This window comes from Lissotriton vulgaris, chromosome 3_1 (assembly GCF_964263255.1).
Source record: "Lissotriton vulgaris chromosome 3_1, aLisVul1.2, whole genome shotgun sequence".
Taxonomy (NCBI): Eukaryota; Metazoa; Chordata; class Amphibia; order Caudata; family Salamandridae; genus Lissotriton; species Lissotriton vulgaris.
This window is the reverse complement of record NC_141689.1, coordinates 2,001,214,357-2,001,237,065: the sequence shown is the minus strand read 5'-3', so window position 1 is coordinate 2,001,237,065 and position 22,709 is coordinate 2,001,214,357. Positions and strand designations below refer to the sequence as shown.

Sequence of the window (22,709 nt, the reverse complement as noted above, 5' to 3'; positions counted from 1 at the left end):
AGGAAGGCTATTGATGCTTCTATCTTGTCGAATGTGCTCTTGGTTGTGTCTTTAGGTGTATGCCAGCTCTCGTGACAAAGGTGAATTGCTTGAGTTATCCATCTAGTGATGGCGTTCTTGGTAACTGGTTCTCCTTTATTATTGTCTGCAAATGATTTGAAGAGTTAATCACTTTCCTGATTGATTTTGTTTTCTCCATGTACTATATTATCACCCTACAGGCATCCAGTGTGTGTAGTGCTCTTTCTGCTTGAGTCTTTGGCTCATGGAAAAAACTCGGTGTCTGAATAGCTTGTTTTATGTGGAAGTGCTATATGACCTTTTGGTATTTGCATACATGATTCCTGTATGGTGAGTGTTTGTAGCTCGCTTACTCTGCGAAGTGACGTTATAGCAGGTAGAAACACGGTTTTCAATGTGATGAATTAAAAAATGCATTGTGGAGTGGTTTGAATGGTTCCTCATAAATTACGCCAGTAGCATGTTAAAGTTCCACGTGGGTGTAGGGAAACTCCTTGGTAGCGCTGTTCTTTTTGCCCTCTCCAGAACCTTTTGTTTACAGGGGTATTGTGCAGCCCCTTGTGCAGGTTGATATTGCTGCTAGATGTACTTTTAACAACATGTTCAAGAAACAAGTGTGTCTTCACCACTGGGGAGCTATGAATAGGAGTGTCTTCCGCGACTGTTTACATTTGTTTATCACTATTAAGATTAGTGGGATAAGGGCAAAAGCATAAGCACCTTTCCTTGACCAGTCCATCAACAGTCATTTCTAAGGGAGTGGGGCCAAGGGTGCATGGATGCAAAGTATGGACATTTTGCATTTCTAGCATTGCAAACAGGCTATTTTTCATGTTCCCCACCTTTTGAGCACCTTTTCTACCACAGTCCGAGTCAGCTTCAACTTGTGTGCGGTGGATGCGTGTCTGCTCAGTTTGACTGCTGCCACATTGTCTACTCCTGATAGATGTATCCACTGTTATTATCCGTCTCTAGATGGCCCATCTCCATACCTACATCACTAGTTTTGAGAGGGGAAATGTTTTGCCCCGCCCTGTTTATTGAGGTAGGACATTGTTGTCGTAATGTCCATTTGAATTTGTATTTATTTGTTTCACAATTGTTTATGAAAGGCTTTTAAGGCTAGGAATACCATCTTTAACTCCAGTAAGGTTTGTGTGTTGTACTGATTTTTGTGGTTTCCATACCTCTCTGATGTTGATTTTCTCCATATGAGACCCCGTTCCCATGTCTGTGGTGATGGTGACTGTTGGAGATGGCGCCATAAAGGGTATTTCTGGCATTATATCCACTTTTTTCCACCTGTACTCACTGGGTGACAACCACTAGATTTTCCCAGCTCCCTGTGACCATTAGCTTTGGACCCATTTTTGGATATGCCTCATGTGTAGACTCGCATGTGGTATTAGTGGTATGCAGGAAGCCATCATTCCTTATAATCTCCCCACTGTCCTCACTTTCAGAGATTGAACCTTCTGGTAACAGAGAGCATCTTTTGTTATGGCCAGAACTCTTTTCTCTCATGGAAATGTTCTGGCTTGTACTGTGTTTATTCTTGCTCCCAAGAAGAGTTCTCCTGTTCTGGAGTGTGTAAAAACTTCTCCATGTTTGTGTGAACCCCAATCCGTGGAGTGTTTTCATCACGGTTTTTATGCTGCAGTTGCACCTGTGTGTATATCTTGCTATCACCAGCCAGTCCAAGTAGGGGTACACATGTACTCTTTTTCTTCTCAGGTGAGCAGTTACAGCTGCTAGGCACTTTGTGAATACTCTGGGAGCTGATTTTATGCCGTGGGAAAACACTCTGAATTTGTAGTGTGCTTTGTTTATTATGTAGAGCAGGAACTTGTACCTATGATTCATTGAAAGTGCAGATATCCGTCCGTAAAGTCTATGGGTCCCATGTAATTACCTTGCTGGAGTGGAGGGATAATCTCCTGTGGAGTTGCCATATTGGAGTTTTGTGTTCTAATGAATTTGTTTAGGAAGTGATGGTCTAATATGGGTCATACTGAATTGTCTAGTTTCGGTATTAGGAAGCATGTTGTGTAGATGCCTTGATGGACTCTTTTAAGGGTACCTTTTCTATTGCATGTTTTTGTAGCAGCTCTTTTGCTTCTTGTTGAACATAGGTAATTTCTTTCTTTGTGTGGGTGTTGTTCTTTGGGCCCTGAGTTGTTGTGTTTTTCCCGTTCTATGCAATAGCTGTGTTGAATTATGTTGAGAATCCATTTGTTCAATGTGCCCTTCCTTCAATCCTGTTGGAAGTCCAGTTTCAGTGATTCACTTGTTTGTTGTTGCTGCTGCTTTTGACTGGTATCTTTTGGCTCACTCATCTGTGGTAGGGCAGACTCTGCAGTGCGTGCAGCTGCTACTGTTGTCCTGATGTCTGCACCGGACTAGTGTGTTTGAAGGTTTGATGTGATGCCCCTGTTTGAAACCCTCCTCTTCCTGTTGGTCTTCTAATGGGGATGGTTCCCCTTCTCTGCTGGCCGTAAAATGTAGGGCCCCCATCGACTTGGCCATGTTATCGTTTTTGATTTGTTGCAAAGTGCTTTCTGCTGCTTTTCCAAATGGGTGTTCTCTGTTAAAAGGGGTGTTGATGATGTTGGCCTGCACCTAAGTTCTGAACCCCAAGATTCTTAGCCAAGCATGGTGTCTTAGGGTTGTTCCTGTCACCAGTTGTCTCTCTGCTGTGTACGCAGCCTTCCGGGTTGATTTAAAGCATGTGTTGGCTATGTTCCTTCCTTCTTCTATGAGGGCACTTGCCTTCTTCTGGTATTGTTTTGGTAGGTATCTCATCAATTCTGCCATCTCATCCCAGTTCTGATGGGTATACCTGTTAAGCAGGGTGTTGGAGTTTGTTATGTGCCACTGTGCTGCTGCTCCTCTTTCGAATTTTCTTCCCACCATTTCTTTTCTTTTACTTTCTCTATCCGGAGGTGGACGGAAGGAGATTGGTATATTTGTTCTTTTCCTGGCAGCGTCTACAATGATGGAGTTTACCAGCACACTACTCCAAATGTATGCTGGATCCTTAGAGGAATGTTTACATTTTTTCTTGACCCTGGGAGTCACCAACCTGCAGGTTGCCGGCTTTTTAAACTCCTCTCTCCCCTGAACAAAGATGCTTGTGAGCATTGGAAGGAATTGACTTGTTTTTGGAGTGTAGTAGTGTCTCTAATAGGAAACATGTCTGTGGTTTCTCCTCATGCAGTTGGACTCCATACCGCTCTGATGCCTTCTTTAACAGCTAGATATACATAGATATATCATCCAGTGGCGATGGAAACGACGGATATGTGTCTATGGCTTCTTTGGGTGAATCTGCCTCGAGTTTTTGCTAATGTTCTTTGACACCTTCCAACCCCTTGATGTCCTGGTACAGACCTTGTTCTTCTGGGTCCTCCTCCTCATAGAAAAGCTCTTGATCTTCCTCCTCTTACGGATCAAACATCAAAGTGGTTTTAAGTCCCCCCATGTTTTTCTCCTCCTACATGCTTTCCGTCAAAGGTTTAAGTGGTATTTTAAATCCCTAGAGGATTGCGCCAACTGCCTTCTTTTTTTTAAAGGACTGCTCCCATTTTGGCTTTGAGACATCGTTTCTTAAGCTTGATTTTGAAGACACATCTCAGGCGTCGAGAGTAGGCACTGCTCACTTTTTCGGTGTCAAAGTTTCGACTGCTGTTGACTGAAATGCCATGTTCTAGTCTTTCTCTCAACCTTAATTGTCTTTCGATGCCGGTGCCTTCTTTGAGGCCCTTCCATCTGTGGTATCCTTTGTATGGGATCCAAAGAATTCATTTAGCCTCAACTTGCCTTCTATTGGTGAGATCTTCGGCGCTGAGGCAGTCTTATGTGGTTTAGAGTTTGAAGCTTTCAGCGTAACAGTTTTCATCTTTTTTTTTTACGTTACCTGCATGCGCTACTACTTCAGTCTCTTGTGCTTTTTTTCGCATTGATGATAACTCTTTTGGCATCGGAGCCCTCACCTTCAACTTCTTCAGCGGCGTTATCCTCTTCTTCACTCAATAGTCCAAGATCTCAGAGTGAAGTTGTTTACTTCAGCCCTGCATGGCATATTATGCCTGCCTTTGTGTCTTCAGCGCTTTGAGCTTGAACTCGGAGTACGCTTTGCAGAAGTCAGTCTTATGGTCTATTGGCAGACATAGATTGCACACCTGGTGGTTGTCCCTCAGTGTGAGTTTATGGTGGCACTCTGGGCGGGAAGTGAATTGAGTTTCTTCCATTTCACTTGGAGCAGGAAGCCCCCTGTCAGTGCATTCTCCATCATTCTCTCGATGCAAGTTCCACTAACTTTTATGTTTCTTCCTGTATTTTTGGTGGCACTTCTGGGTAGTTGTCCCTTAATATGTAATGGCAATGATCTTCTGCATTTTCCTTGACTAAATCCTGTTTTTTCCTCTACTTTCCCTCGGTGCTTAGAGACCTTAACGATGCTTCCAGACTCAATGGTATAAAAAAGATTCTGAAGATGGTGACCAAGAGTGGGGACTTCCGGGGAGGGCGTCTGATTTCACAGGAACAAGCACCAAATGCTAGGAACCGTCAACGTCCAACATGTACCGAAAAATTAAAAGCAAGAAAGGACTACTATACAAGTGAAGAGCGCCAGACCCAACCACTAGATGGCAGAATAATGCACAGCATGCTAATCAAGAAAAGATTTACACTGCAAAACCCTAAAACACTTGTTTATACAATACATGCTGGAGAAGGGGCATTGGTACATATACAGAAAGACCTTTGCAGATTACTACACTCAACTCTACCTCTCCCCACAGGACGTTGGGTCCCCCCGAAATACAAGCAAACCTTGACAAAAGTGAACTCCCCACAATAATACCACAACAAAGAGATAACCTAAATATGCCATTAACCCCTGAAGAAATATATACACCCATATATCAATTGGCCAGGGGAAAACCATCAGGTTCAAATGGAATCTCTGTGGAATTTCACTTAACATATTCAGCACAGTTGGTACCAAGTCTGCTACAAATGCATAGGGCAGCCAAACAAAAAGGACATTTGGCTCAAAACAATAGAGATGTACTGATAGTAGTTTTGCCAAACACAGGCTGCAATCTGACCAACCTAAAATCTTACCGTCCCCACATCCATGCACAACCTAGATTGTTCAATCTTCGGAAAGGCATTAGCTAATCAATAACTATGCCTTTACTCCAAAGGAAGGTCCATAATCTAAGCCCTTGATGGATTTGTGCCAGCTCAAAACACTTTTCTCAACTTAAGAAGACTGTTCCACATAACTGATGCACCCCCGAATGAAGGGCAGTCATGACGTCATTCGCAAGCGAGTAGGCCATCAACATTTATTGGACTTATTTCCAGTTCTGAAAACAATGGGATTAGTTAAGAAATACATAAATGGATAGGTCTTCTATAGTGTAGACCATGGGCAACACACTGCACTGGGTGCACAATCTTCCAGTGCTGTGAGATAGGTATGGGTAACAGACAAGAGTGTTGGCTATTGTCACTGCTGTTCTCCTTAGCCATGCAGCCATTTGGCATCATACAGGCAAGAGCTTGAAATATGAATGCCCTGCATCCAGAGCAATTGAAAAACATCTGAAGTTCGGGCAAAAGTTACAATAAATGTCTTATTTCTCACATTGATCTGGCTCGCAGCACAAGGCAATTATCAAGGTTTAGTTCCAGGACAGCCAGTGCTTGGCTAATAAAGCAATCTAGAAATTAAAATCACTAAAATATAACCAATATTAATAAAACAGACAATGCAGTATGTGTTCGATTCAACAGGCTGGATAGTATAATAAATCCAAATAGAAGATTCAATACCATTAACTGTGGAGGCCAGACAAAACTATTTACGCATCTCTACCATAATTTTAATCTTTTCTTCTCACTTTTTTTTTACTAGATTTAAAATTGTCACAGAGTGAATAATATTTTAATACTGGTTTTCCCGCTTGCTGACAATGCTGTTTTTGCTTATCCACATTAAACTGGCATTGCACTATCTCGTCATACAGATTTACTAATTGTGGCATTGAAGAGGGTCTACTTGTAAATGAATCTAAAACAAAGTCTACTCTCATGGGAACTAGACCTATGCCCAAGAGCACATTTAGGGAAAATGGTGACCCCTAAAACAGCTAACACTATTTATTACCTGGGCCTGGGATTTGCAAGTTCAAGTTTATGGACACCAGAAATTAGGTAGTATCTTTCACTCTAAAGCAACCTACCAATGCCACTAAGTATTTTAAGCACTAATATGACTGCTCATCCATAAAAAGACTTATTTGAGGCTACAGGCATTGCCCAAGCCACCTATGAGATTCTGAAGTGTGGTCATTATGCACTAGTAATATACAAGAAGAGGTTGAATATATGTTTTGTGGAGGAATTTATCCCAGAGTCTAGGGCAGGGGTCTCCAAACCGGTCCTGGAGGGCCGGATCCATGCCAGATTTTTTGGATATCCCCATTGAGATACATGTAGTAATTTTAAAAATCTGGCATGGATCCGGCCCTCCAGGACCGGTTTGGAGACCCCTGGTGTAGGGAATCAACGGAACCACTTGACGTTGGAGCGGGCCGTCTGTGGCATAGCTGTTTCCATGAAGCTGACAGTGCTCCTATTTTGGATATTTGTGGTTAAAGGAGAATACATAAACCGGCACCGAGTAGGGTGATTAATCTGGAATTGTCATTTTGAGTGCATGAGGTAAATTACATTTCTAAAAGGCTGTGAAGACTTCTGGATAAACCCCAGTTGCATCAAGAAGAAAAATGTAGGTGCTATTAAAAAGAAATCCTGAGAGAAAAAAGCAGAAGCGCAAATAATAACTGCTCTTGACTAGGGATGCAGTTTGTATGATTACTTCCATGCCGAAAATTGTTGTGTAGAGAATAAAAATCTACTTCAGAAATAATGACATGCCTCTTTAGTTGTCTGCTTTTTGTGAAATTTAGACTTAAGGTACTGCCACTGAACACAGCAACCACTGTCCTTGTACCATAGCCCATATACAAACTTATTATATAAGAGCACGAGCATTACGTTAATGAAAGACGCTGTGATAATATGCTATTTTAACCAGACCATTTACCCATACTGATGTTGAGCAGTGTGTCTGAAATTTTAGAGAAGATGCAAATATGTTGACCTCTACTGTACTTTTGCCGATTGGCCATTTGATTATCTGCTTGGGTTTTAACATAGTCGTATTGAATTACTGTTTTATTGTTTATGAATGCATTTACTTGTGAATTTGGAATGTTTTATATGTGTAATTTCAAAAATCAACAGTTCTAATAAAATTGACGAGTAGGTTTGTCATATTTGACTGGAGACGGAATCGCATGGACAAAGTAAAAGACCCCAACTAATCCTCCCCGTATTTCTTTTATTTTATTTAGTTTTTTATTTTATTTTTATTTTAAATTCTAGCACAATCAATGGATGCTTCCGGGCATTTGAGCAAAGGTGGAAACCGCATACAGTTGTGTTCTTCTTTCTTAAATCTGCATTTTAATAAAAAAGATGAGACTTCAGATATGTCTGGAATGTTCTGAAATACGTCTTTGGGCAAAGAAGCAATGTAACGTATTTCCAAAGGGAGGAGCCATGTGAAGCGGAGGACCTTCTGCAAACAAATTCTGTCTCAGCAGGAGCAATCTATCTAGTATTCGGAAATTTTATGGGAAAGTATTATGAAAGCAACATACAATACTTTGCAAACCAGGGCAAGTTTTAAAATGTTACTCTTTTATTAATTTGCAGCCAATTGAGGGAATTCAAGACAGGTGTGATGTGTACAATTCTTCCCAAGTCGAGAAAGAGACAGGTAGCAACGTTCTGCGCTTTTAAGTTTGCTCAACATTTTATATGGAGTCTGTAGTTGGGGAAGGATCTATCGGAGTTGACAGAGACAGGAGTACAAGTTATTGGTCACTTTATCCACTTCAGTGATGTGCGTAAAAGAAATGACCTGGGACTTCAGAGTAAGCTTTATTAAACGGGTCATGGGGCGAGATCAAGGAAAGTACCCTGGGTCCTTCAGGGCTGGGAAGTGGGATCTTCTGTTTTGAGCCATTGTTGAGCCTGTAAGGTAATTAGTACTAGATCAGATGTTCCCAAAAATACTTTGAAACCATGATCTGGGTGTCGCTGCATAAATGTGTTAGCCAATGTTGTGGCCGTCGATGATGGCTTAAAGGCAGCCAGAGTTGTGGAAGATGTTCGGCAAAAGAGAAGGACCTTATACACCCACAGGAAGATTTTAAAGAATGGGGAACAAAGTTCTATCTGATTGTTGACATTTGAGAGATATGATATGAGCCACTGTAGTGTATGTAGCCCCTTCAATGCCAACTTAGTTATCTGACTCTACAGAAGAGTCCTGCAGCCCACAGTGGACAGGCCTGCTGAGGATCAAGGACCAGTTCCATCAAAAACACTCGGCTAATTGAAACGTTAAGAAAATATTCTGCAATTTCTTATATGCAACTCATCTCAAATGGAGAACAGTGGCACTCTTCCAAATCAAATCACCAACCCACAGTTAAGAGATTTATTGTGGTCACCTTTTTCACTCTCACAGTGACCAGCATATCTATGTACCACAAATTGAAACGTAAGAGAATATTTAAGAAATCAGAATATATTATTTCTTTTAGCAATCTAGCTTCAAAGGCAGTTTTTGCATACAGCATCTGTCTACTGCCCTACAAATAATTTTAATATTCGAATGTGCAAGTTACCTGCTCATGTGAAGCAGCGTGAATGAAAACACAGCCGGTAAACAGGCAGCAATCTATTGAAATCTGCACACATGTCCTTCCGCATCCTGTAAAAAAATCTTTATTTTTTAAAGTATGGCACGTCTACTGACAGCGTATTCCTTTTACCCCCATGTAAAAGCTTGTTCCGACAGGTTGCAAGTTGGATTTCTTTTTCACATGACTTGTCTGTTTAATTCCTCAGGTCTATGCTTTTCATTTTCAATTTTCAAATCTCTCAGTTTTCCAAACCCCACACAGGCATGGCGTTCAATGGAGGTATGCATAGTGGCGCACCTCTGGGTAGTGTCTGAGCAAACAAAGACCGCTTTGTGAACATTAATGATCTTGTTTCCCAATGTACCAAAGAAAGAGCATGAAAACAAATAGCTGGTCTTTTCGTAGCTTAGAGGAATTAGGAGTTCCCCTTAGGCCACATTTCCATTTGAATGGCCTGAATGTACATGAAAATCAATGTGGCTCAATAAACAAGTCAAAGCTTAAAGCATCACTAGGCGGGACGACCACAAAAGAGCACCTCCTCTAAATCAGGGCGCTTTATTTGGTCCCTAATATGTGGCATCCCAGGGAACACAAACAGCACAACAAATTACAACCGAGAAAGGATACAAATTAGGGGTTTAGGAGGAAATAGAGCAGCCTTCCTTGAGAAGAGAGTGTTCTTCATTAGGAATTTTTACTGTCCTATAACTAGAAAAGACTGTTCCTTCTGCAATGAAAGTCATGGGCACTTTACCAAAGCAGCCTATGGATTTATTGAGTTAGTTAACGGCTCCATTTACTTAATGGAAAAGCAGCTGCGTTTTTAAGGTTTCGACATTTCGGGTTATTTAAATATTCATTTTGCAAGTAGAATTAGCATTTTCCGAGGTGCCTGCTTCCCCGTTAAGTGCTAAAAATGTAGTTTTAGTCACTTGTTTGGAGCTGCAATAACTCTGTTTCTGCTTTTCTCTTGTGCTTTCCTGTAGGCTTCAGTTAGGCGTTTCACACAGTACTAGACTTGGCTTTCCTGTGACTGATCCAAAACTATGTCATTTGCTTTGTAGCAGACAACACATCGCCACGACTGGGTTCATTGCATGCCGTGCCGGAACTGGATGTACTCCAACCATGAAATAAGTATTGGAGTAACCTACAGGTCTGAGTGCATGTGTTACCATACTGGAGCAAGACACATGGGAAGGAGCCAGCTGGAGCGGACAGAGGGGGCTACAGTTACAAAGTAGTTTGTCTTGCAGTTCAGTGCAAGCACTCCGATGGAGGCAGGCGGAAGGAAACACTGAAACAGCCAATGTCACAGGGTAAGAGGTGAACATTCAACTGAGCGGAGTCAAAAATTGATTGACAAACTCTCAAGCCAATGACTGAAAGAGGACGGTTGGAGATATCCAGTCGTTGAAAATAAATCTGTTTGGCATTCATGCTGTAAAAGCCAGACCTAAAGACCGCCCCTCAGGCTGTAGGTAGAGGAAAGAATACATTTCCAACTAGCAATCAAAATTTTTGGATTAGTGGTGGGTATTGTGAGACCTTGTGCTACAATGTGCTTACAATTGCAAAACTAGAAATTATATTGTATTGATTGAAGATATTCAAAATGGTACTTAACTGTAGCCATCAGTTTGCATCTTGATGTTACAGATTAACATCCTGTGTATTTTCCTGCCATCTAATGTTGGGACTAGTACATTACAACTTGTTTTTTTTGTTTATTCGTGGTTTCGACTTCAGGTATGACTAGAATGACTCCTTTCCAATCCCTAAAGCCCAGGTTTATTATGTAGCTGGTGATTAAAACCACCACTTTTACATGAAAACATCCTTTTCACTGGATACGAAAGTGTGAAAATAACAGACCAACCAGGGATATATTGTTTTTGAGGATTTTTGACACGATTACATAGTGAATAGCAGGGTTTTAGAATTAGATTAAGATATTTTTTATGAAGGATTGATGCAGGAAGCTATTTGCTGATGTATTAACTGCAGCTGTTGTGTTCTAGTTATAACTAAAGTTCCCCATGGGAGAAAAAGTAGTGGATTCTCAATTTGCTATATTTCATTTAAGCTACATAAATCCTGGCAAGATGTGGCGGAGATTGTGCTAATTGTTAAAAAAAAAAATGTTAGTACAGAAAGTGCAGAACGGCAAATACTATAAACCAATAAAAAAATTGGTTCTTCTGTTGGGTATTAGTTCGGAGTGTCAACTGTAGTGCGCTGTTGCGCTCTAAAAATCTACCGTATATTTCTATTTAAATACATCTATATGCTGAGTTATGCAGAATGCAAAATGGTTAATATCAGTGTTGCGTAACTTGTTAACTATTGTAGCATTACATTGTCGCCCACCTTATCCGATCTCAGATTTTAAAATTTCGAAGTGCACTAAGAAAGACAAACTATGTGTTTGGCCTACCAGTAGTACAGTGCTCTCCATTCCAACCCTGGTTGCATTCGCATTTGCCATCTTTGCAGGTGCCGTGCTCTGCGCAGCGAGGGTGACAGGCTCTCTGACTGCAAGAAGGACCAGTCCAACCTTCTTCGCATCGACACACTCCACCCATGCAAACGCCATGTGTACCACAGTCCACAGAACAGATTTCTGTTTGGGGAAGAAATACAAAGATGTTCTTAAAATATGATACAGGGCAGAAGACTAACGTTGGAAACAAAGTACAAATATAAATCCAGCTTCTAGTCAACCCACATGTTTATTAATAAATTGCATACAAGGCAGTCCGATAACTTGGAAGCTAAACAAACTGTACTGTCACACACTTAAATCAATAGCTACATTTTATCTACTGCACACTTATATAACATCTTATTGTGGAAACCTAGCGGAAAACATGCAAATGCTAATTTATTGGGATATATCTGCAACAATGTGCAAAATAGGAGACTTATGCATAGCCAAAGAGTGGTAGGATATACAATCTTCTGCAAAATAATCTGCCACTATATTGCATGTTTTCAAGAGACATAACTTTGCATAATGTGGAAAGTTGACACTGATGCTTTAAAATCTTGCAAACATTTGAATGTCTACTAAATAAAAATGTCCCTTTATATTGTCCGACTGTGTTACTAGGGTGGTCAAATTTAGTTCTTCATCGCATCACGGCAAGCTCAGTACGAAACCGACGCATCACCGTTCCTGCATGTAAGGAACCCAAGCATCGCTTTCCCTGCAACTCTTTCATTGTATAGCGTTATCCATCCAAAGGTACATTGAGTCAAAGTGTCGCATTTTAACACCTGAACAGAACCAAGGTAATTTTACCATTTTAAGTACAGTAGTGTGATTTTTGTTGTTTGTGGTCTAGTGTTAAGTCTATAATAAAAGATACTTATTTTTAATATACAACTTGTGTGGTGTCCATCTGTAGTGTTGTCACTTGATTACAGTATGTGTTCACAAATGCTTTACACACTGCCTCGGAGATAAGCCTGTCTGCTCGTGCCGAGCTACCAAGGGAGTGAGCAGGGGTTACTTTAGGAGTGTACCCCCTTACCCTGACTAGACGCAAGGTCCCCGTTTGTCAAAGGTACCTACCTCTGCCAACTAGAGACCCCCGAATCTAACAAGATCCGACTATCTAATTCCTCTGTATATGTCGTCAGCTACCTTTGGGTACCTTGTTTTCACCAGTATACAGAGTAGCTCTCGTGGGTATTCTTGCAGTGCACTACTCACATTATTGTCAAAACCACCGCATTCTGGGAGGATCTCCTTAGCCTCCACTACACGGAAGGCCGCCTGCTGTCCACCACGAGGGAACACAATTTCCCCTTACAGGACCATAGCGGATGTCTCAAATATTAATTGTCTTCTGGAGAACACTCATTGGTGCAAGACATACAGCCAAGGCGGAGAGACCCAAGAACAGGTGACGTGCCTCTTGGCATGATCCATAGACACCTCAAATGACAAGCTAAGTTAAATATACATAGGCAAGGGCAGCATAGGCTTAAGGTAAGGAAAAGACAGGAGGCCGAGACACCACCACAGAGTACAGCATGTTATTTGTGCACAGGGGGCCTCCAGAGCCCACTCAAAATCATAGTACTGTTGGTGTGAATTGGTAACTAGATTCTAATAATGGTTAGAGAAATTCAGAAAACTGATTGCTCCATACTTTTTTACCCTGTTAGAAAAATGTGAGAAGTTCTAAATAACATAAGATACAACTTTTGAAGGGAATCATTATGTGCACGATAAACTGCACCAAGAAAGAAAAGTTGAAAGTTATCTTTCACCTACAAGAGTTGCCCTAGATGAGTATATGATCAGCTACACAAATGCACCGAGAGTTAACATGACTCCCGGGCCCTTCATTGTTTCCAGAAGAGAGACACAGCAGGGCTGGTAGAGTGTGGTAGGATGCTGGTGCTAGGCACTGGGCAGAGGTGGGAGCAAATGGCAGTGCTTTATGTACATGTTTGAAAGGACTCCATATTTCCACCGCCGGAGGGCTCTAGATTCAAGAGTGTTGAACTATGTAGAATATATTGCAGGAAAGAAATGTTAATTTTCACAAAAGAGGCCTTTCTTTACATCTGAAATGCTTTGCACGCCTGACACATTTTTCATTAAAAGGCATCAGCCGCTATGAGACACATTAGTGAAACCCTGACATAATGACAACTCTCTTAAATATAAAGTATAGTCCCCTCCTTGCTCGCAGTAAATTTGTAATACTGACAGCTATATGCACTGTAGTTTAAATAACGGTAAGTACGTTAAAAACAAATCAGTGTAGGGCTGTACAACCTGTCTCCCAGCACTCTCTCCTAACAAGACCTTGAGAACTGATGGAATAATTGAAAAGCGCACTCGAGACTAACAGTATTTATAGGCCAACAAAAATATGAAAAATGCACCCAAGGCCTTAGAAAACGATATATCAACAGCTGATACAATGTCAGTACATTTTAGTTTGCGTTTGTAGTTTCTTTCTTCCTCTTGGCAGTATTTTCTTGTTTCCAAAGCTTCAATATTGTGACGCAGACCTCAGACTAAATGTGCCCCAGAGAAGCTCTTGGGATTTTAGTGTCGTTATCGGTGGATTCAGACAAGGATGTGATTACAGTATTTGAGACTCCTCTCTTATTCTCGTCACAGGCATGTCTAAGCGCAGTGTCCTGCCACCCTACATAAAACACCCCTTGGATCCTCACCAACTACATCAACTACATCACATGCTTCATAAGTCAGCTACTTTTAATCCACACCATATACCATCCATTCATGCAGTCCCCAACTTGCATTGCAACTGATCAAGTAAGGCATACAAGCTCCGGCCAGCAATAGAAAGCATGCAGCTCCAGATGGAAGCCATCCATGCAAGGTATGCTGGCTCCAGATGGACGCCATTCAGACAAGGTATGCAGGTTTCAGACTGAAGTCATCCAGGCCAGGCATGATGGATTCGGACTGAAGACATTCAGACAAGGCATGCTGGTTCCAGACTGAAGCCATCTATGCAAGGCCTGGTGGCTCCAGACTGAAGCCATTCAGACAAGGCATGCTGGCTCCAGATGGACGCCATTCAGACAAGGTATGCAGGTTTCAGACTGAAGTCATCCAGGCCAGGCATGAGGGATTCGGACTGAAGACATTCAGACAAGGCATGCTGGTTCCAGACTGAAGCCATCTATGCAAGGCCTGGTGGCTCCAGACTGAAGCCATTCAGACAAGGCATGCTGGCTCCAGATGGACGCCATTCAGACAAGGTATGCAGGTTCCAGACTGAAGTCATCTATGCAAGGCCTGGTGGCTCCAGACTGCAATCATCCAGACAAGGCATGCAGGCTCCAGACTGAAGTCATTGGGGCAAAGCATTATGGCTCCGGGCTGAAGCTATTCAGCCCGGAGCATGAAGGCATGCAGGTTCTAGCCTTCAGCAGTTCTAGCAAGGAGTGCAGATTCCCATCTGTATCCATCGAGGCAAGGCATGCAGGCTCCAGTCATTCCGACAAGGCAAGCAAGTTTCAGACTACAAACATTTGGAAAAGGCATCTAAGTTACAGCCTGCGACCATTCAACAGACATGCTGTTCCGCCTGCAATCATTTTTACAAGGCAGGTAGGTTCGGTCGCCAAACAGAAAAACAGGAAAATTGTACTGCACAAATGACAGGTAACAATAATGAGGAAACTGGTCATTCCTAAAATGCACCTCACTCTCTTGCCATCCAAAACACACTGAAGGTCATAAGGACAAGCCAGTTACAAAACAGCAATGTATTGTGGATCAATGCAGCGCAGTCTGGCTCCATTTATAAAGCCATCAACCAAATTCCTTTTTTATTTGCACGTAGTTCTGCAGAAGTCAGCATTTAAATAACTAAACAGAAAAAATGTGCATGGTCTCTTCTAATCCAGTTTCTCCCTCTTTCCTCACTCTTACCCTAAATGCAAAATGTGCTATTTGCAGTCTGAAGGTGCAAAAGGACATCACACACAGCGCAGAAAGCAGTTGGGACTCTTCTTACATGTAGCCGACAGAAAGGTTTACGCAGCAAATGGAGCTTTCAGTGCCCTTTATTTTTTAACCAGAACAATTTCTATCTACTTTGAATTACATTTTTGATTAAGAGACTTGCGATGGTTTGATTAGCTTCAAAGCTACAGAATATCAACTCGGCTCCAGCAGAGAAAGGTTTATTTCAGACATACCCTTTTTCTCCACAATCTAATCAATTTTTCATTAGGGTGAAGGTGTTTATCAGCTTTTAGCACACTAGCTTTGAGCAAGGTGCGTCAATCTTTGTAATGAACTTATTAATTAGAGGTAATTTAACTGAGGTGGAATGGAAGGGCTAATTAACGGACAGACTGCTGATGAAGATAGAGGAAGGCTCTGTTGATTTCTATCCTATAAAGGCGGCGATGAAAAGAATCCATCCTTTGCCTTTAGCAGCTCAACAAACGGGTTCCTGGTGCCTAGATTTACAAAGCTCTCCATTTTAAGACATCTAAAGGTCAGTCGGTGAATTTTCTATCCAAGAACTTGCAACATGTACGATTACCTGTACTGAATACTTTATATGTATTTTTTTGTTTTTTTGTTTACTAAAGTTAATTTGAAATTGTAACTTTACTGAGCAACTATCCAGTGACTTAAACCAAAATGACATGGGAGGGGTAGAGGGCTTCCTTGAAAGCGGAAGGCGTCTTTGACAACTTAGGACCATATAGATAAACAAAAACAACCAAATAAAAGTGATAAGTGGATCGCTTAAATTAACTTCAGCATCTGGTAAATACTTTGGGTCGCAATCCAGTGCATCATATTTTTGCCTACCATGCCACCCAAGATAGAAACCAACCCTATACAAATCAGCCGTGGCCCTGCGCGGATAGGACAGCTCAGCCTGAACTGCCAAGCCTGGCACCTTCAGTGAAGGAACGTAGATCAGTGATGGAACGTAGATCAGTGATGGAACGTAGATCAGTGAGGGAACGTAGATCATTGAGGGAACGTAGATCAGTGAGGGAACGTAGATCAGTTCAGCGTCATCAGTAGGGTACAGCTTGATTTCTATGTCACAGAGAGCACCGGGCGGGGTTTGACTGAAACCAGTCTTGGATTGGTTGGTTGGTTTCCGTTCAGAGGAGCTCAGGCCTGGCAGTCAGGGTGGACTCTTTCTATGGAAAAGAACCAATGCTGATTTTCACATGGCTGATTCCTGAGGTGGCAAAGTAGGCAACAGAACGATGGGCAAGGATTGCTGCCCAGTGTAATTACCAGCAGACTCATTCAAGCATTCCACCCAATGTTTTTTTGTTTCCCATGGTGTGATGCCCTTCCAGATAAATAGAGGCCTACTGCTGAGTGTGGCTCTTAAAAAGGCAGGGAACCCCTGCACAGTAGAAGCTGCATGGGTCTGTGGTAAACACCTGCAACATTCTCTTGATAGCGCTGAAATGAGGCAGGGCAGCCCTCCTTTCCAGACCATGGCAGATTTACATAAGTGAATTACAGTGCCATACCAATATTGTCTAAAATGCCAGATTCCATAGCCAGTTTTGGGACAGACACTATCAGCACATCATCACACAGATCTTAATTTAAATTAGAGCTTTGACATGTTCCACAGCTCTCTGGTTTTAAGCTCACCACTAATTTTAATTGTATGTGAACACAGACATTTTTCACAAGCCTTGTGTCAGCTTTGGACACTTGTATTGAGGAGATGGGGTCAGCCGTGCTTTTCAGAGCCATCTCATTGTCGAGCATAATTGTGTTCCTCCTCTGAAAATAAATACAGTCTGTTAGAAAATAATATAAATGGCTCTAATGGGCAAACTGGGACCTACACCTCTGCCTCTTCCCATTATCTGCAAGGTTGTGCTACCTTGGAGGCATATGAGGCACTTAACATGTATTCTTGTACACTTATTCCCAAGTTTAATGATTACTTTTATCGATCAGTCATATCCAACGTTCGACAAATTCATCCTAAACCAAAAAGATGACTGGCTCGGGGACACAGACAGTGCAGTTTTGCTGCCTGCAACTGATTTTTCAACTGAAAAGCGACTGGTCTATGTTATTGCTTCTCCTTTTGCTCTTTGCTATGTGGCTCCAGAGTAACGCCCTACTCGCTGCAAAACACTTTCTATGCCACATCAGGGGTAGTAAGTGCTATATAAATACAATTTACAATAACAATTAGCATTCAAACCAGCTCAAATATCTGTCCTGTGGCTCCCACTCGATGTGAGAATCCGGTACAGTGTCCTCTGCATTATCCACAAGGTCTACTGATGCAAAGGATCAGGAGGCACACCAAATCTTGGATTCTATTTGTTAGACCTGGCCCTTTTTTGCAGGTTTATCCCCAAACTTTTTGCCTTTTGCCTCCTATTTTTCTGACACGGTTTGTATTGGCTATAGGAATCTGGGCACTTTACCACTGCTGATCAGTGGTAAAGTGCATATGCTATTTTTGTAAATTGTGATTCTGATTGGTTATCAATGATTGGCATATTTGATTTATTGATAAATCCCTAGTAAAATGCACTCAGTGTGCTAGGGCCTGTAAATCAAATGCTACTAGTGGGCTTGCAGTACTGGTTGTGCCACCCACATGGGTATACCTGTACATGTGTCTCAGACCTGCCACTGCAGTGTCTGTGCACGCAGTTTTAAACTGCTATGTCACCCCGGCCAGGGCACCCACTTGCCAGGCCCCGGCTTTCCCCTTTTCTACATGTAAGCCACCCCTAAAGTAGGCCCAAGGTATCCCTGTGTGCAGGTTGCATATGTGAAAGGTAGGACATGTGCTGGTGGGTTTTACATGCCCTTATAGTGAAAAAGTGTGCATTTCGTTTTTCACTGTTGAAAGGCTGTCTGTCCCGTAGGTTAACATGGGAGCTGCCTTGTAACATCTTACAAGTGTAACTTTACATTGGGACATAATAGAAAAATAGAGTTTAGGCTCTGAACTCAGAATTTAATAACGCACATTTTTGTAAAGGTGATTTTGAAATTATAGGTTTCAAAATGCCACTTTTAGAAAGAGGGCATTCATTCTGTGTGCCTCTGCCTGGGTTAGGAGTGACAGGAGCAGAAGATGTGCATTCACTCTAGACAGTCACAAGTCTGTTTGAGGTGGTCCTGCCTTTCCTCGGTTCCTCATGGCCACGCTGAATAGGCCTTTATGCACTTAGAGTGGTGAGAGGCGTTTTCACTAGCAACTGAATAGGCTGTGCCTCATTTGCACAAAGCTGTCTTCATCGCATGTGGTCAAGCTGGGCCAGGGAGGACAAAACTGGTTTGTACTGAGTTCAGGTAATCTCAAACAAAGACTAAAATGTATGAGATCTTAAATCCCCAAACTATAGATCACTTCTGGAAACAATAGGACCCTGCCACAAAAAAAGCTGAAGAGCAGTGTGAGGAGAACTACAATTTCTGTTGTGTGAGGGGTGGGTTGGGCTGACGTTCCTGCTTCTATCTGTGGACAGTGGAAAAGGACTGTTTCTTTTTGCCCTGCTGTGGAATCCTGCTTGAGGAGATTTCCAAGGGCTTGTGTGTGCTTGCCTCCTGTTGGAAGTCTCAAGGAAATCAAAGATATCAAAGTATCCTTGACGGATCAAAAAGGAACTTGCCTGGAAGGGGAGCTTGGAGAGTTGTGTGGGAGCGCTGCCCCTGATATGGTGGGGGCGGCTGAGACCTGAGTTGCTGTTTCTGTCTGGAACAGGAGAAGGACTGGACTGTTCTTAGCCTCAGGTAAAATAAAGCCTGTAAGAGTGTTTTATTTTTCAACTTAGCACGTGTGGAGCGCTATTGTGTAGTCCTGGTTTCTGCGTGGCGAAGCACTTCCACCAGTCCAATTCTTTTGACCCGGAGCTGCTGGTGGAGCATTGAAAACATTGCAAGCGTGCACTTCACAGTGCCCCCGGGGCACAATTGGGGGCACATTCCAGCATGCTTTGTTCACTGTCAGCGCAGTTCCGGATCCCGAAGCTGCAACTGCCTGGAAGTCGGAAGGTCGCGATCCCGCAATTTGAAGAACAGACAGAGGGAGAGCGTAGCGACATCAGCGCCACCTCCTCATACCGATGTGTTGCCTGGTAACGGGAAGCAGCCCGGGTACATCAAGCATGTCCACCCAGCCCGCCTCTAGGAGTACAGTGTAGGCCAAGGGGGGCGGCGTAGGTTCCCACGTGAAGCAGTCTGTCCCGATCCGCAGACCGCCTCAAGGGTGAGTTGGGCTCAGGGGGAATTGGCAGGTGGCTCATGCCTCCTAGACAAAACGGGGGCTTGTTTTGCAGCTGCAACGGCAAACCCAGGCAGCTGCCTTTTATCACACGAAGCAGGGAGGGTCACAGCGTGGTCTCCCCGCTGACTGTGGAGGTGCGCATGTGCCCCCCACACCCAGCTGTAACTTACCTTAGTGACTGGAGACAATAATGGGTAAATCCTTAACGAAGGACCCTAAGTGGAAACTGCCAGCATGTTAGGAAAACTTCCTGGTACTGCCGTATAACCCTTAATGGGTGTACAGAGGCTCTGCAACCTATATTCTGATGGTAATACAGTGATTCATGTGCTGTTTCATAAGCTGCATTGCTTCCTTGCACTCGTGAGGATTCTTGTGATGGATTACTACATCCTGCATATGGGTGATGTGATATGGTGATTTATGTGGTTTCTCCTCTAACTTAACTGCTGCATTTTCATGACCTGAATGTACTGATAAATGTCATGTTGATCCTTGCAAAAACAGGATAGCGAATATCATTTCAGGACCTGCATAATATGTACAGTGATGGTATAGGATGTTCTCAATGATGTGTGCAACCGATAAGTATTTACTTTAGGGCATTGGCTGAAAAGATTATGACAATTGCCTAGTTGGTAAAGTGATTTATGTTTTATGTAATTGTGTTCTACATGTTTATATACAATATATGAGATTTTTTTATAAAACCTGGTGTGGAGCCTCTTTTGTGGTGTATTTGTTGTGTCACTGGTGTGTGTATTTTGCGCAAATGCTGTACACATTGCCTCTGAAAAAAGCCAGACTGTTCTGCCAAGCTTCCTACGGGGTAAGCAGGGGTTATCTTGGGTGTGTAACTTTCTTACCTGACTAGAGTGGGATGGGTTCTGCCTGGGTAGGCGCATACCCTGCCAACCAGAAACCGCATTTCTAACATTGCAATGCCAACAGGATCCTGTACTCAGCTAAGGCATATCCCATCACCTATCGAACATTAAAGCGCAATGGCGTAGGTTAATGCCTGTAAGAGCGGGTGGAGGAGCCGACCCACCAAAAAAACTTGTCCTGCCTGGGGCGGACCATCCCCCTGCTACACCACTGGCAAAAGGACATCATGGGCCATATTATACAAAATGGGGCCGACAGGAACATTACACATCATACATTGATGCAGTAGTCTCACAGATATGCACCCGTAAGATTCTAGTGCCTTTCAATACTAATGTCTACCCGTCCTACTTTACTGCTCTAGTTCTGAGCAATTTTTGGAAATTAGATAAGTTGGTCTCACCCACATGATGTGGCAAGCTTCAACCTTGGTCACCTCACCCCACCCTGTTAAGATAGTACTACCAGGGCTGACTCGACCTCAAGGGGGGACTATCTTGAGGGAGTTCTTAGAAATTAGCTAACTGGATAATGTACCTGGAATGGAGAAACAACCCATACAAATGACAAATATTTTCCCCTTAATATCATGTGGATGCAAAACGTGTACTGACTGTTTCAAGCTATGGGGTAACGGTCTGCAATAAGCATTTCCGGCACCTTCTGTAGCACGTAAGTGCAACTCGAAACAAAAAGCTTGGTCCAACGGTCCACTGCCTATGGGGGTGCTTTTTGTAATACAGCCCCAGTAGTCGAAGGCCACAGACTATGAAACACACTCATGTATGCATGAGGGCAGACTCAAAAACATGTAGGTCTGAAATTTGAGCACTAAATGCCACATAACTTGAGATACTGATTGAGGAGTAATGGACTGGATTCACCAAAAGGTCTTTAACTTTCCCTTCAACACCACATTCAGATTCATCGCTCACCTAGAGCACCGTGAAGAAACTGAATGGTGGTACACAGTGCTAAATAACACAACTTACTAAATGCATCAAATGTGACCGTTTTGCTTATATTGCCAGCTGTGACTTGTCACATATTTTTAACCTTAAATAACAAGTAGAAGAAAATGCCTTAACAATCATTAACATGTGCAAGGAAGACACAGTATTTTGCTTTTAAAGTACATTGCACTACATTACAGCCTGACCACGGTCTAGTATTTTTTCAGTGTTTGCACTTATCCCAGGGCCAAGTTGAGTGCCTGACAGACAATTACTCTTCGTCTGTCTCGAGAAGAAAACCAGTCACGAATAAGAAGGACTACATTTTAAAGCAGGCCTGGCTATAGTGATTTTATAAAACAAATTGCTATAATTTGTTGGCATGTTCAATCCACAACATTCTGAAATTTAATCAGGGTATCGTTAAGCATAAGTTAGGCTCTAACTAATCTGTCCGTGCAACTCAGTAATACAAGATGTACATAGAAAACGACACTCTTTTTGCACTATACAAACAACTATGATTACCATTACTAGATCGCTCTTACAGTTAAAAAATAAAAGACAATGTTATGTATATGTAAACAATGCAATACTCTGTGATGTGTGTTTTCCACTGGCTTTATACAGTTTTCCGACTTGATGACTGATGTCTATGCCATATACTGCACTTACCTACGTTGCCAGCAAACACTGGCCAGATGCACCAACATACTACTCTTATAAAGTGGTCACAGATTACGCATCAACGTTTTGCGACCAAGGTCGGATTTTTCAAAATCGACCTATGTATTATTAGGCCGGTTCGCAAAATCACCATTCGCAGGGGGTCACATAACGACCTGGCTTACGAATATTAATTAGGCAGGTTGGAATGTTCAACCCCCTACAATTGGCTATAAATATAGAGATGGTGGCCTGCAAGGGATAGCAAACCATCAGCCCTCTGTTTGCATTTCGAAACAGAAAGCTTTTGGTTTTCAAAGAAGCCTATGTTCCATAAAATAACTTGTGCTGCTTTCCTCTCGCCACTGGCTACTCCCTCTGAGGTTACCACTGCAATTCCCGCAAGGAAAAGTGTCTCAAAGGAGCCTCGTCCCCTTTCTGAACGAGTTACCCTCTCTTTTGAAGTGTCGGTAACTGTACAGTTGTTCGCCATTGAAACTGTGGTCACAAACCACTGATACATTTAGTACAAAATTGCAATTTGGTTGGAATGCATTTTTTACTCCCCTTCAACATTGTGATTTGGTATGGGTCTTAAAACTCATTTTACAAGTCAGTAAAACGTA

General features: G+C 42.4%; 1 protein-coding gene across 3 annotated transcripts in view; it reads right to left on the bottom strand.

Moving 5' to 3' along the window:
• The window catches only part of TENM3 (teneurin transmembrane protein 3), a 1,290,943-nt gene that overhangs the window by 131,144 nt on the left and 1,137,090 nt on the right, over nucleotides 1-22,709 (bottom strand). For all 3 annotated transcript variants that reach the window (XM_086962461.1, XM_086962463.1, XM_086962462.1), the window contains one exon: nucleotides 11,257-11,442. In XM_086962461.1, coding sequence (XP_086818587.1) covers nucleotides 11,257-11,442 — 186 coding nt within the window. The remainder of the gene's footprint in view (nucleotides 1-11,256; nucleotides 11,443-22,709) is intronic.